The sequence below is a fragment of the Sander lucioperca genome, chromosome 7, assembly GCF_008315115.2.
Source record: "Sander lucioperca isolate FBNREF2018 chromosome 7, SLUC_FBN_1.2, whole genome shotgun sequence".
NCBI classification, from domain to species: domain Eukaryota; kingdom Metazoa; phylum Chordata; class Actinopteri; order Perciformes; family Percidae; genus Sander; species Sander lucioperca.
In genome coordinates, this window is record NC_050179.1 from 5,347,572 (window position 1) to 5,363,725 (window position 16,154).

General features: G+C 39.0%; 1 protein-coding gene across 3 annotated transcripts in view; it reads left to right on the forward strand.

Moving 5' to 3' along the window:
- ptdss2 (phosphatidylserine synthase 2) overlaps positions 1–16,154 on the forward strand; it is a 31,835-nt gene that overhangs the window by 11,361 nt on the left and 4,320 nt on the right. For 2 of the 3 annotated variants that reach the window (XM_031282501.2, XM_031282500.2), the window contains exons 4-12: positions 572–654; positions 2,702–2,769; positions 4,949–5,083; positions 6,258–6,308; positions 6,808–6,921; positions 10,105–10,223; positions 10,584–10,698; positions 11,391–11,536; positions 14,868–15,053. In XM_031282501.2, coding sequence (XP_031138361.1) covers positions 572–654; positions 2,702–2,769; positions 4,949–5,083; positions 6,258–6,308; positions 6,808–6,921; positions 10,105–10,223; positions 10,584–10,698; positions 11,391–11,536; positions 14,868–15,053 — 1,017 coding nt within the window. Of the gene's footprint in view, positions 1–571; positions 655–2,701; positions 2,770–4,948; positions 5,084–6,257; positions 6,309–6,807; positions 6,922–10,104; positions 10,224–10,583; positions 10,699–11,390; positions 11,537–14,867; positions 15,054–15,706; positions 15,727–16,154 lie in introns of all 3 variants that reach the window. The other variant, XM_036002751.1, reaches the window with a different exon arrangement.

Here is a 16,154-nt window from a genome sequence, read left to right on the forward strand (position 1 = left end):
TTAACTACATTTATATTGTGCTTTTCTAGTCTTAACCACCTCTCAAAGAGCACAGCTCTGTCGATTACATCAACTAATCGATTAATCGACAAAATCATATAAGTGTTAGTCGACTAAGAATTTCTTTAGTCGAGGACAGCCCTAGTATTATGTGTATAATTATATACACGGCTCTGGGTTGCAGGGGGACGTTGACAAGCCGCCATTGGCAGCTCTCTTGTAAACCTGCATATATTTCACTTTTGCCAAGAAATCTGTCCATTAGATCCTGTAGAACAGGTTGTACTGTATGTTGAAAATATAGAATTCCCTTAAATTAATGTTATAATCTACAAAACATAAACTCAAACACAGACTACTTCATCTGTCATGTCACTATGATTAGATCAAACATCTCTGCCTTCACTGTCAGCGTAAATATATTGAGTTCCACTTTGCCACTGCAGTAATGGCAGCTGCTCTTGAGAGCGCAACACTTAAATCACCTGCCAGATTCGTCTATGTTAATATTAGTATAGTAAAACACAACCACAAATTGCATTTTTCTGCGTTTCTAATTGTGGTCCTGTAGGGGGATTGTGGCAAGCATTCTGGTGTTCCTCTGTTTTGGAGTGACACAAGCCAAAGATGGGCCCTTCACCAGACCACATCCAGGTAAGAATGGAACAGTCCAAAACTGATTTTCCCAGTTTTATGGCAACATTTAATCTTCTTCATTCCATGTATCTCAGTCAAAGCAATGATGTCTTTTTCAGCACACGTCTTGAGCAATGCAGGTTCAATTTTTAAAGAATTTGAGTAGGTTGAGCTTTTGCAGAGCTGTTTTATTCTACTTTGAACAATATCCAGAATATGTCAAATTAGTTTTCCTTGATTATTATTCAATTATTATTACTGGTATCTTCAGAACAAACAAGAAACACAAACACAAACAATCATCCCACAACATCCACCCTTCCCTCCCAGGAGACTGGCGAGCGCAGACAGACAAAAAAAGTACCACCATGTAAATATAAATATACAGAGGCATAAAATGCTGTGCTTATATCAATAATGTACTATGGATACAAAATTAAATGAAAATAAAGGCAGTGTTAGATATTTGTATTAGAATAGGCACAGATAGGCATCAAGTGACATTGTGTAAAGTATAGACATTGTTATAATAGTCCAGGAATGGTTGCCACACTTTATGGAATTTCTCCAGGGATCCCTTCGAGGTATAAGTTTTCCTTGATAAGTAAAAAGGTTAAAATGAATAGATAAAAATGATAGTTGGCATTACATGGCATTATACCAAGGCCACAGTGAATTCTTGAGAGGCATACAACTATGAGGCAGTAAATATAGTAGAAAAATCAGCTGCACCCTAAAAAAGGAATACTTCTATTTAAACGGTGCAGTTCATTAAAGTAGTTTGCTATTTAAGTTTTTAACCAGGTCAGTCACGCAAAAGACTCATCTTATCTATTACACAACATGTTTCCTACTAACTCCAGAAGGAACATAGTGTGGAGGTCAGATGGAGACCCACACAAGAATTTGGGCTGCTGTTGTTGCATTACTTGTTCCTTCTTGCCCTTTGCTTTTGTGGATTGAAAGACAAGGTTTTTTTTTTTCGTTTCTGTGTGTGTGTGTGTATTAACTGACTGCGTCATATTACCTGACCTGTTGAGCCAGCCAAGTAGGTTCATTTGTTGTGTTGCAGTTCTGTTGACAGGTTTATAGCCTGGGAAAAGACCCAGAGGGACTTTTAGATTCACAACCAGGTCTGGCTGGGAGTGTCACAGCCAACTGAGCTTATACACATAGATTTACAAGAAATTACTATAGCAGTGACCATTGAATTTAATCCATTTGTGGGTTGTTTATCACAAGATAGCTTCAAGCTCTTACCACAGCCACAAGTAGTCCTTCCACGTGCCTATTTAAACAAATCTACTGATGAAGCTGAACTTGAAAGGAAGACAGACTATCTGTTGCAATCCATGTGACTGTTAGGGTTGGGTACTGAGCTCTGTACTGTTTTGGGTGCCGACCATATTACGTTGGTACTACCGAAGGCCGATTCACGTTAAAGCAAACGGTGCCAAATTTCAGTTCCTGAGAGCGAGCTTCTCTGTCCTCTCACACGCAGAGGTGCAGACAGAGCAAACTACTTCGTGTCTGCAGTTTTGTTTAAGTCACAGAGTGCCGATAAAGCGGTTGCAAGTGTGGTTCCACTTTTTAAAACTTCACGGTACCGATAAAAACCCTAGTGACTGTAGTACTAAATTGTTACTGAATTTGACTGTACTCTTGGTGATAGAAAACACACACACTATAATTAATGTATTGAGTACTAACTAACAATGACATGATTCAGGGAAATTCTACAATATTAAATAGGATTGTCACCAAGGTCTTTGTGACTGAGACAGACATAATGGTACTCAACACAAAGTAAACCATCATTCATCATCATCTATTCAGCCTATATAATGTATGTAATCTTTACCCCTTTAAACAACAGATACCCTAAAACTGAAGTCATATGAATTCCCAGATGTCATCCAACAAGTTTTATTTTTTTTCTTAGAAGTGACACATTGATGTCCAGTGTAACTTGTTGTTACAACTCTCCCCCTCTCTCTCTCTCTCTCTCTCTCTCTCTCTCTCTCTCTCTCTCTCTCTCTCTCTCTCTCTCTCTCTCTGTGTATAGCTTACTGGAGGTTCTGGCTTTGTGTCACTGTCGTCTACGAGCTGTTCCTCATCTTCATCCTGTTCCAGGTTGGTGTGCTGCTAGTCTCGCATTGCCAGACCTTACTCCACAGCGCTGTGGAGTAAGGTCTGGCTACACCACACATACATTCTAGGATAGGAGAAAAAAAAGAAGCTCTGAGTTGATTGCATTTCCTTAAACCAATCTCCAGATGCAGCAACGGTGGCTTTGCAAAATAGTCTTGGGAAGGAACTTGTTTTGATGGAACATTTGCACCCCCCGCAAAAGAAACCGCCACATGCAATATAAAATGAAGTTAACTGTTCACACAATACAATAACGTGAGCTATTTAAATTAGCTGGATACATGGTTAAACGTAATTTGCTCTTACCAGTATAACATCTTGTGTATTTTGTTCATAGCACATACCTGCAAACTAGTCGCTTTTCGGCTAAATGTTGTGTTCACTTGAAACTCGCCTCGCCAGCCTTGTGCTGCATTCAAAGTTATTGTAAAATACCCTTTTCCCATCCAGTGGTTGTTTTTGTCGTTTAACAGCAATTTACTGGTGAAATAAGTTATTGTTATAAGTTATTGTTATTACATTTTTAATAAATCATTTAATTTTGACCCTGTGGCCTTAGCAATAAACAAGCCGTTCTTTAATGTCGCCGACTGTTGTTTTGTGCTCCTTTTTAAAAAAAAAAAAAAAAATATATATATATATATATATATATATATATATATATATATATCACCTTTTTTCAGCCCTTCTGAGTTTGCAGGTATGATAGCAAATCCCCGCCAATCGGTCCCAAAACATCCCAGTTAGATAGTTAATGCCGTAAACGTATTCTTTGTAAATCTTTACAATCATTCCCCCGAAAGAACCAAGCAGGCCTGTCTTATTGCACAATCCAATTTTCTTCTTTGCTAGCTTGAAGTCTGTAGTTGTTTTTTCAAAGCGAACAGTTTGAGAAAGGCAACACATAGAGAGCGGAAGCGGAGGGACATGCAGCACGATGTCAGTCATTTATCCTGGAAATGTACTTCCGTTGATCCAGACTAGTGTGCTGCTAATAATATTGATGCCTTGATGTGCTGAAACACTCACATTAAAACATTCATTGCTGTAGGAAAAAATGTATAGCAATCAGATGCACACAAGTAAGTATGTCACTTACAGCACATGCTTGTCTTCCTCTGGTGTTGTTATGAACCATTTTGGTAATGTGCAGTTTCCGCCCCCAGAACAAGGCAGCAGAACTCAAACAGTGACAAAACAGTCAATTTTGACCTTTTGGTTTAAATCAACGATTTTTGTCCACAAACCAAAGCATAGTAGCTACATCCTGAAAAAGCATGTAGAAGAGTGCATACAGGCCTCATAAAACCAGGACTTAACACCGGCCAAAATATAGGATTTTGTTCAGAGTCCTCCAATCTCTGCTATTTTCTCTGCTTTGATCCTCCCACATCTGGAACCATGGAAGCCTTTTTGCATTCTTCTGGTTTAATTAAAATGTCACTGAGTCAGACCCTTAAAAAATAGAAATGCTTTACAGCTGGCAAACTGTATCTTGTTAAAGACGAAAGTTGGCGAAGCAGGGGGGAGCCGGGAAAAAAATGCAGCGGCCTGTGGCTAAAAGTTGAGATAGATTCTTTAGGAGACACACAACCTGACACTGTTAAAAGAAAGTTTAAACACTTAAGCAATTTACTTTCTTTACTCATGCAAGGAAAATTTAAATTAGAGCTTGGTAAAATCCCCCCTTTAAAAACTGTAATGTGCCACAAAGATGTAAAATTCACAGAAGCAAATAAAAAAGGAACTTTCAAAAGAACATGACGTGAGTTCCCAGTTTCACAACTTCAATATGAAAAAAAGATTGAAGAGATAATGTATATTTGTTATTTAATAAATATTTATTTTTACATTTTGTGCAAATACAGTATATGATATGCAATGAAAACTTATTTATTATTATAAAATTATTTTTGCTTTTTTTGGTGGAAATTGTTATGGTTGTTTGGAGCTATTGACAATATGATTTATGTATAATTACAATTACAGTTTATTTATTTCCATATTCCGAATATGTCCATTTTCTATAATCAGTGGTGGAAAGTCGCATTGCAACATACACCTTTCAGTCTCGATATGGCTCTATGTCTCCATAAAAGCTCCTTTTCAGGGAGAATAAGCACTGATATTTTTTAATACGTTTTCTCACCGTGTTATCCAGACAGTGCATGATGGACGGCAGTTCATGAAGTACATTGACCCCAAGCTTGGGGTACCGCTCCCTGAGCGGGACTATGGAGGAAACTGCCTCATTTACGACCCAGGCAACACCACCGACCCATTCCACAACATCTGGGTAAGACCTTTTTTAAAGTTATGAACGGTCGTATGACTCATTTAATAGTGAATATGTTTCATTGGGGGCAAAAGCTATGCTATTCAGTTAAAAACATATTTTGAATATGCAGTACCATTCATTCTCATATTGAAAGCTGAAAACTCCCGGGCAAGTAACAAGCCACTTTCCAAGAAGTGACATTTCTGAATTGGTCCTGTTATTTATATTATGATACGGTTTGCCCTCAATTATTATTATTATTAATAAGGAAATGACCCAGATCTCAAATAGTGTGGCAGCCTAAAGGAGTCTGTTTCTTTCCCTCATCCATTCACACACTCATTTTCCGTTTGACACTAGTTCTCCCTCCCTGCCCCTTTCTCCTTTACGTTTTCTCACTCTTTCTCTCTCATACACAGCCACACAAACTCATAGTTAGTGTGGCTGTGTGCTGACTGGCTCCAGAGGCTTGTGTCTGGTGCAGGTTATAGCCCGTCAGTAGAACCAGGCCATCTTCCCCCCTGGGGAGGCAGTCTGCTGCTGCTGCCACGATGACCCAGACCCCATCTCTACTGTTGGCCTGATTTCAGTCTATGAGAGTGGGTCAAACTCACCACATCCTCCACTAAATTACAGCCAACTTATGTGAATAACCTTTTTAAAATGTCAAATTATGACCACATATTTAGAAAAAATTAAATAGATTTGGAATTGTAGACTATTTTGGACTTGTAGCTAAAAGAAGATTAAAAAAAAAACAAAAAAAACTAAAATGTGCTAAATAATTAGGCAGAAAGAAATGAATACAAATGCTATGTGGTTGAACTATGCTGTTTAAAAAGAAAACACAGTGGGAAACTGGTTTGGGATGTATTTTATTTCCATGCTTTATGATGCCCAGCCAAGTTTTGTCCTGTTCAATGACCCAGTACTCCCTGTGGTCATTTCCGGTTGGTACTAATATGAATAGATGTGGTACTTAATGAGAATATATACTACAGATAATTGTAGTTAAGAGTAGGGCTGCAACTAAGTATTATATTCATTCATGATTAATCCGTTGATTATTTTATCAATTAATCGTTTGGTCTATAAAATGTCAGAAAATAGTGAAACATGCCTGTTATATTGTGTGTTAGGACTGACTTGAATCTGAATCTTGTTAAATGTACATGTTTGTTTGTCTCTTTAGGACAAGATGGATGGCTTTGTTCCAGCTCACTTCCTGGGATGGTATATCAAGGTATGTATGGAAGTAGACTTAAAGCTATAGTGCGTAGTTTCTGTCACCCCCTCCATTAGGTATTCTAAGTAATGACAACAAAACTGTCGGCGCGTCCACATGATACAAGCCTTACGTAATCACGCACGATCTTGAATGTAACGGACATTTATTAATATCAAAAAGTTAAGCACTAAAGCTTTAACACGAACTATACACCTGTGTGCATTCATTGACTTCAACTATAATGTTATTGTCCAATGATGGTTTAAAGAACGGCCTGTCTGATTTTCAACTAGTCAATCTAAACAAAATAATTTTCAGTTGCTGCATCATAAAAGCAGTTGAGCATGTGACATCAAAACAACAAAAATAGCTTCAGAGAGTCTAAAAGAGAGTCTCTAACTAGACTCTCTAAATGTTAAGTTTATTTCTATGGTATCCTGCTGACCTCCTCCCACTCCACACCATTCATCTCCTCCTACTCATCCTCCCCTTTTGCTCTCTTTTTTTCCCTCAGACTCTGATGATTCGGGATTGGTGGATGTGTATGATCATCAGTGTCATGTTTGAGTTCCTGGAATACAGCCTGGAGCACCAGTTACCTAACTTCTCAGAGTGCTGGTGGGACCATGTATGTACACATATTATTGCTCCTCACCTTTGCTTACCTAAGAATCAACAGGTGTGCCTTCAGAATGGTGTTAAATATGAATATGCTGCAGTGAACAAAGACCAGTATAGTCAGTGTGTGACTCCAGGTGTTCAGGTGTGTTCAAATGTGTCGACATCAGATGGAAATTCTTGTGAGTCACCGTGAGAACAGTCATGGCTTGTAGTTTACAGAGTTATACAAAATAATTGTAAAAGTAAACAAAAAACATAGTTGCATGATATTGTTGACCAGTTGCAGACATCAGAGGATTGGGGTGAAGGTAGTCTCGCATTGCCAGACCTTCCTCCACAGCGCTGCGGAGGAGGGTCTGGTGAGTCCACACAGCATTCCTGGATGGGAGAAAACCGTGCTCTGGTTTATTGGCATTTCTTTAAACCAATCACAATCATCTTGGGTGGCGCTAAGCACCGGACGGAGCAACGGTGCCTCTGCAAAATAGCCTTGGGGAAGGAACATGTTTTGGTGGAACGTGTACGTTTAAAAGTTGTTTTAGTCGTGCAACAGAAAAAGATTGGACAGATGGTCTAGCTAGCTGTCTCCATTTACACTGCAGAGATCTGAGGAGCAGACCTTCCTCCTCTATTTTTTCACCAGCTATTCAGCAGGACACATTGGTAAACTCCTCACCATGGGCTGAATTTTTAAGTTTTCAAAGGTCACTGTACTTCTGAGCTGTTGCTCTGCAGTACAGTGACTGGTAAGTAAGTATAATGTGGAGCAGTGTCCTACATGAAGAGTTGAGGAAGCATTGTGATTTTTTGGTATCCTGGTATCTGATGCCTGCTCATTTCATTCATTACGCCTATCGCTCCTTTTTCATGGAGCACAGGCTGTGCTGAGCTGTTCTTTCCAGCCGTTTCCATGTCACCTCGCTCTGCTTGATGTCTGTCTCGAGGTCCCTTCATCAGGTGTTCCTGGGCCATCCTCTCTTTCTTGTGCCTTGAGGGTTCCATCTGAGGGCCTGCCTGGTGGTGCTTGGTTTTGTTTCTGGAATGTGTGGCCAAGCCATCCCCATCTTCTTCTCTTGATCTCTTCTCTCACTGGTTGTTGGCCCATTCTCTGCCAGAGATTGTTGCTGATGGTATCTGGCCAGTGGATCCTCAAGATCCGCCTCAGGCAGCTGTTGATGAATGTTTGTGCCTTGGTCATTGTGTTCCTTGTTGTCCTCAACATCTCTGATCGATAAAGTAGTATAGGCTTAATGTTAGAGCTAAAAAGTCTGAGCTTTGCCCGCTCTCTGATTTCTTTGGAGCTCCAAATGTTCTTCAGCTGGATGGATGCAGCCCTTGCCTTGCCGATTCTGGCTCTGACTTCTGCATCCGTGCCACCCTGTTGGCAGTGACACTGCCGAAGTAAGCAAAGGTTTCTGGTCTTTATTATTATTATTATTATTATTATTATTATTATTATTAACCAGGGGGAAGAGGAATGGGGACCGTATACAGCCTTGTGTAACACCAGTCTTCTCCAAGTGAGTTGTCCTCCACGGATATTACCATGGATTACTCTGCAGGTCATCCCTTTTGTCGGGGTTCCTGATCATGTTGACCACATTTTCTGGGATACCATTGTGTGTTCTTGGTGGTGTCATACAGTTCTTTCATGTTTTCCTTTTACTGCTGCCTTTTGCTTCTTTAGCCAGGCTGTCAGTGTAGTTTCTCCTGTCCTTCTTGGCACATTTTTCTTTGTCTTTCTGTTGATTCCTGTGTATTCTTGTTGAACTTTTGCCTTGGTTGCCTTTGTATGACTGTTAATCGCTGCCTTCTTCTGTCTCCTCCTCTTCTATCTTGCATAGCGTTTCTGCTGATATCCACTCTTTCTGCTGGTGCTTCTTTAGTCCTATTACTTTCTTTCATGTTGTTGTGATGGTCTTGTCCCATTTGTCTTGCATATCTTCTTTGCTGCTTAGTTCTTGTAGTACATGGAATCTGTTCTTCAAATTCAGCATGTACTCTTTTTTTGTGTCTTTCAAAAGGCAGATGTTAAACTTCTGTCTCTTTGTTGTTGTTTCCATCCATTGCTTCTTTAGTTTAGCTTCAGTGTGGCGACTAGCAGGTGGTGATCAGATGCTGTGTCTGCGCCTCTCCTCACTCGTAGGTCCTGCAGTGATGATCTCCTTAATTTCCTGGTAATACAGAAGTGTCCATTTGGTTCTCGGTCACACCATCTGGTGATATCCAGGACTCCTTTTGGATCCTCTTGTGTGGAAAGACACTTCCTCCGATGACTAGATTGTTCAGGGCGCAGGTGTCCGTGAATCTCTCTCCATTCTTACTTATCTCTCCTAAACGCTGCTTGCCCGTCATTTCTTCGTAGCCTATGTTGTCTCTTCCTGTCTTTGCATTGAAATCTCCCATAAGGAGGCTGATGTCTTTTCTTTTTAGATGTTTCAGGATGTTCTGCAGGCTGTTATAAAAGTCATCCTTATTTTCATCGTTGCTGTCATTTGTTGGTGCGTAGCACTGTGCCACATCCTTTTTTTTTAATGCCTGCTTGTTCAGTATTCAAGCTGCTGTTGAGATTCATGGTAGCAATTAAGTGGTCATTTGTTTGTATGATAAGAATCTTTTGAATCATATGAACACCATGTAAACGCAATAGAGCAACGTGATAGAATGTAAACAGACAAATAGTGGGGATATTATGTAAGGATACATTGTTGACTGTAAAAACATATGAGGTAGACTGCGTCAAAATAAAGTAAGGGCAGTTTCTGAAGTTATTACACACTAATAACTGACATTACATACTATACATAATAGCATGTAAATATATATAATTTTAATAGACAGAGAAACAATTCTGGTGACGAACATTAAAAACAAGGCCTGGCACACACACACATTGATGTTTTCATTTCATTCTGTCTGACAAACATTTTGTCAGGTTTAAGGTATGAGGAGCTGTGCCGGGATTTTTTCTCACCAATGTCACCAAACACCATAGTCTTAAAAGAATGCTGAAGTGTGAGTTTTCCCTCCTAATTTACAACAAAACTAATAGGAGAGTCAGGGAGATCTGTACACACCCACACGTCCTAAGAAAAGGTCTAATCTAACAAATTTGTGTAGGATCCCAGTTGTGTAGGCATTACTAGACCTTTTTTTATTACCCTTTTATAAAATTGTTATGTTTATCTAGTGGATCATGGATGTGTTGGTGTGTAACGGTCTGGGGATCTACTGTGGCATGAAGACCCTGGGCTGGTTGTCAATGAAGCCCTACCAGTGGCAGGGCCTGTGGAACATTCCTACATACAAGTACGACCTAACACTCACTGCACTACACACAACTGCTCTTCTCGAGCAAGATTTTGGTTAATTAAAAAATGTGATTAACCCACTATTAGAACTCTACTCTTATAACTGAAACCACAACAATTAAATGATGCTCCTTTTTTTCTAACTTCTGTACGTATTGTCTCTATTGTGTGACAGATATAAGAGATAAGGGATAATGTTGACATTTAAAGATATGAACTAGTTTTTGACAGAACTTCTTTGTTGACCTTTGAAAAAAGTGAATTAGGGGTGTAATATTACCTCTTTAATTACAAGTACCAACATTGCTGTGTTAGAAATGTTTATTTCTAACCGTTTCTCTGCTGTGTCCTCTCCCAGGGGGAAGATTAAGCGTATAGCATTCCAGTTCACTCCGTACAGTTGGGTGAAGTTTGAGTGGAAGCCTGCTTCAAACCTTCGTCGCTGGCTTGCGGTGTTGGGCATCATCTTTATGGTAAGGAATATTCTGTTTTTTTATTGAAATCAAAATAGGGGACTTTTTGTCACAATGGCAACCAAGAGATATTACAATACAATGAAAAATAGTGAAAATTAAACCTGTACTACTCTCATCATAGATGTCCTCAACATACTCTGTATTATTAGTCAGTCCACATTGCTTAAGTTTCTAAACCTAAATGTTTGTCACTACCCACACATGGAGATATCCTTGCATAATTGGTGGAGTACATAAGTAATGTCCTATTCTGTTATCTTCAATTTATCATATTTACCGTGCTCCTGAATAGGGCTGGGCAATATATCGATAGTATATCAATATTGATATATGAGGCTAGATATCGTCTTAAACTTTGGATATCGTAATATCGTGATATGATACAAGCATTGTTTTCTCCTGGTTTTAAAGGCTGCATTACAGTGAATTGATGTCATTTAACAGACTGTTCTAGTTCTATTATTTGCCTTCACCCACTTCGTCATTATGTCCACATTACTGAGGATTATTTATCAAAAATCTTAATGTGTTAATATTTTGTGAAAGCACCAATAGTCAACCCTACAGTATCGGCGCAATTTTGATATCGAGGTATTTGGTCAAGAATATCAGGATATTTGATTTTCTCCATATCGCCCAGCCCTACTCCTGAATTAAGACACGTGTTGTTTTATCTCCTCCCTTCCCAGTTCCTCCTGGCGGAGCTGAACACCTTCTACCTGAAGTGTGTGTTGTGGATGCCTCCTGAACACTACCTAGTGCTGCTCCGCCTGGTCTTCTTTGTCAATGTAGGAGGCGTAGCCATGAGGGAAATATACGACTTCATGGATGACCCGTGAGTAGCAGCTACGTAAAGTTGGCTGGTTGGGGGGTGCAGGGGTTGGTTGGGTTCATAAGTTGATCACATGTAGAGTGAGTAAAAGCATACAGTGTCTGGAATACTGATTTGTAACAGACTGTTGCATTAGGAACTTGCTGGCATTTACTTTTCAAGAGTGCACCACGTAGCTGTTATTCATGTCTTTTTGTGGTACAGTATATACTAAGTTTGACTGAAGTGCTTGGTGCTAGGGATGGGCGATACCACACTTTTAGGATTCGATACGATACCGACTTTTTCTTGCATTTTCATCGATATCGATACCGTTCATTTCTTATTGGCAATTTTTGTCAGTAAAAATATTATTACATTTAAGACAAATCACAAGACAAATACAGACCATTTATACAAAATATATTATGGTTAATACATAATAAAATTAAAATTAAAATAAATAACATAAATATGAATGAAATAAATTAAATATGAACAAAAACATACACATTTTCAGGCCCTTGGCTGTGTCGCTGTCGGCTGTGTCGCACATGGACGCTCAATCGCTCGTCTCCTGTCACGTGACATGGGCCAGCTCAATACGCCGCCAGGTACAGGGGTGTCCCGGCACATAGTAATTTAAGTAAGTAATCTAAAACAGCTGAAAGTGATGCATACACCCCCAATTATTTTTTAGTTTATATCGATATTTTTTTAAGGAAATCAATGCCAAATGAGTAGCGTGAGTATATCGATCTATCGATACCACAGGATCGATACGCCCATCTCTACTTGGTGCTGACCTTTTTAAATGTCAGAAATAGGGCTGAACGATTAATCGTTTCAAAATTGAAATCGAGATTTGAAAGAATGCGATTAGACCGCGATTAATCGAATATTCAATATTCAGTTGAAATTTTTTTTATTCCTCTTATTATTCTTATTATTATTACTGTTTTTTCATAAGATAAATGCTGGAATAATATTACATATCCCAGATTATTTACAGTGCTATTTTCAGTGCATTTTTCATTTATTTTTTGTATTACTTTATTTAACATGATCGCAGAAGGTACCATATGTAGATGCTGCTATTGAACTGAGGCATATCAGAAATTTCAGTTTACAGTGCTGATATTTTTTTATATTGGAATTGTTTTTATTATTATTATAACTTTAGCTTTTGTGATAAATGTTCTGTTTGTTTGACTGTTCAATGTCGCATGCTTATTCAAAGACAAATTGCTTACTTACTTAAAATTGCAACTTATTGCTGGCAATTCATATCTACTGTATGTTCTCATCCTTGCATAAGAACATAGAGCAGTTTTGATGGTGTCTCATGTTATAATGCTCCATGACATGTTATATTTGTTACATAGTGAATATTGAACTTAAGCTAAGCTTTTAAGAACAAATCGCAAATCGTATTGTAATTGCAATATCAGGCAGAAAAATCGCAATTTGATTTTTTTTCCCCAAATCATTTAGCCCTGTCAGAAAAAAAACAATAAGTTACATTGCAGTGAGGGAATGAATAGTCAAAAACATGTTCTAAGAGTGCAGATAATTCCCATAAAGTGTTCTGTAAAGGGACATTTCACTGACAATAATTGTATATGGATGTTCAGTCTGTGCTGGTTATCTCTGTAGGCCATTAGAACACATTTCTAGTTCAGTGCTAATAGATGTACCAGTATGCGCTGCATGTGAGCTTGTTGTTGTTGGGGAAACCCTCAGAGCAGCTTAGGGAGTGAGTATATTTACCTCACTGATAGTGTAAGCTTCTTATCACATCCGCCTACGTAAAGCAAGCATTTCTATTTGTCTGACAAATATGCAAACACAATTGCATTGCCTCTAACGATTGATAACAGTTTGGTTTTCAGTGGAGGGGGCAGGTAGGGCTGGGCGATATGGAGAAAATCAAATGTCACGATGTTTTTGACCAAATACCTCGATATTGATACTGCAACGATATTATAGAGTTGACTATTGGTGCTTTCACAAAATATTTACACAATGAGATTTTTGATAAATAATCATCAGTAATGTGGAAATAATGGCTAAGTAGGTAAAGGCAAATAATAGAACAGTTACAACAGTCTGGTAAGTTCAGAAAATGACATGACTTTACTGTAATGCAGCCTTTAAAACCAGGAAAAGACAACACTTATGCCATATTACGATATCCAAAAATAAGACTATATCTAGTGTCATATCACGATATCGATATATTGCCCAGCTCTAGGGGCAGGCCAAACAATTTTGGTCATTTCGTTGAGGAAAGTTCCCAGTTGTCATACCAATGGTTTTTCTTAACCGAATCCAACAAAAACAGTCCATGGCTTGGTTTGCTGCTGCTTTCAGAAAGCGTACTTTTAAATATATAGAGTATATAGTATAGAACGCTTTTTAGGCAGCTGTGTAACCTTGAGTACTACTATGATATAATTAAGCAATATTACACACACATAAGTGTAAGCATCACTTACGTGCCAATAATAGGACGTTAAATCACACCCTCGAGTGCTATTATACAACAATGTTACCAACAAAATAAAAGTTATAATCAAACTGTATTCATATTATGGGGCAATTCACTCTCAAAATAAAAAAGATAGCAACAGAGACTACTTCTAGTGCCTCCCTGTTTAGTCAGCCAGCCAACTTGAGCTAACTAATGTTAGCTTGTTAGCAACAGAGACAATTGCTGGTCCCTGTTTAGTCAGCCAGTCATGTGAGCTACTGTTAGCTTTGCAATTGTGGGATTTCCCAAACTGTTTAAAATACGGTTCATATAAACACAAAACTGCTTTTGTTAGCTAAATCTTGTTGGTACTAAGATATCTGCTGGGAAAAACAAAATTCTATCGACAGATTTAGCTCCTGGACGTCCCACGGAATTCACATGTAGCAGGCTAATTTTATCATTGCGCCGTGCCACCTGCACAGCTGCTGTTATCCAAACATTTCCAAGAACAGTTAACTCCAGAGTGTTGTAAAATAAATTGTGTTGTATAAATACTGTATGTTGAAGAGTTTCTGTGTGTTCCACCATGGTAACTGATTTATTTTCATGAATACAAACGTTTCAGAAAACAGTTTTTGATGGAAATGGCAGAGTCATATTTTAAGTGATGAGCCTGGTGTGCTCTAATGACTGCGTGTGCTGTCATGCTGATTTGAGCACGTTCTAAATGTCTAGTTGACCAATCAGATTGCCTGGTCGGATTTAGTTGTTGTATAATGTGTATTTTGAGTGTTGCCCACATCACAAGCTTACCTATAAACAGTAAAACATCCTCCCAGCAATATCACCTTATAAGACCTTTTGTAATCTTCCCTACAGGAAGTTTTACAAGAAGCTTGGCCAGCAGGCGTGGCTGGTGGCAGCAATCACAGTGACTGAGTTCCTCATAGTGGTCAAGTATGACCCCAACACCATCATGCTGCCCATCCCCTTCTTCATCATGCAGTGCTGGCTCTTAGGAATCCTCCTCATCTTTACCTGGACCCTATGGCGGTTTTTCATCCGGTAAGAAGTGGGGTGGGTTACTGGGCAGGGGAGCAGGAGGTAAATGGGTTGGCAATTAAGAGAATATTGACAGCAAAGCTACTTTACAGACATAGGACATGAATGCCTAAAAGAAATGGTAAAAATCTGTGCTCATTCAGGTATATTAATTATTTTGGTGCAAATAATCCTTTGGTCTGCAACCATGAAATTTTATAATCCCGATTTAGTTTTCAGTTGATATGTCGGTGCAGATTATAATAGCATTTGGTCTTTCATTGGGGGTCATATTGCTATTTTATAAAGGAACAAATACAGAAAGAGTTTAGCCACACTGCTGCTGTTTTACAGTCAGGTAACATTGGCTTTTGCAGTTTAATAAATAACTATTTGTTCTCAGTCACGGTTGCATTGCAATAAAGGACATCACAATAATCCATTGCATTTCATGGTTTAATGTGCGTGTGATCCCAGCCAGTGAGATGTTAGTTGTTATCAATAGGCCCTCCGTTTGATTTTCTTTTTCCTCATGACCTCATGCAGCGATATATTTTCGGTTACTTTTGGTTTGAGTAGTGTTCCTGTTAAGCGTAGCTATGTCCCAGCATGTTAAGCTTCTCGTCTATTTTCTCCCCCTCCTCCCTCCATTTCTCCTTCCTGCTCATGCTCAGCAGTAATGTCCATGTCCAGTGAGGTAGGTATAGGGGAGAGGTGCTCCCTTCTATCAGCGGTGTTGTATTTTGTTTTATTTCCCCTCTAATACATCACTGCGTGGGTTCATAATTCCATTCAGAAGATCTTTGGGACCCTCTCGATAACACAGATATGACTCACAAGGGTCCTTCTCCCGCATGGCACTTTTCAGTTTTTTGATGTGGTGAATTTTATGATCTTCATTTTTAGCATTTTCCTTCACATACTTTTTATTCTCAGTTGCAGTCAGTTAATAGATACAGGAGACAGCCAGCTTGTGCTGACGGAGGAGACACAAGGGCTCATTGAATGAATCCCAGAGGAAGTGTTTGCACACATCACACACACTGTGCCAGTCAGCGTGCCGGCTCCTCTAACTGAACTGCCCATCACCTGATGAGAGCCAATGAGACAGGCTCCCCCACTCAC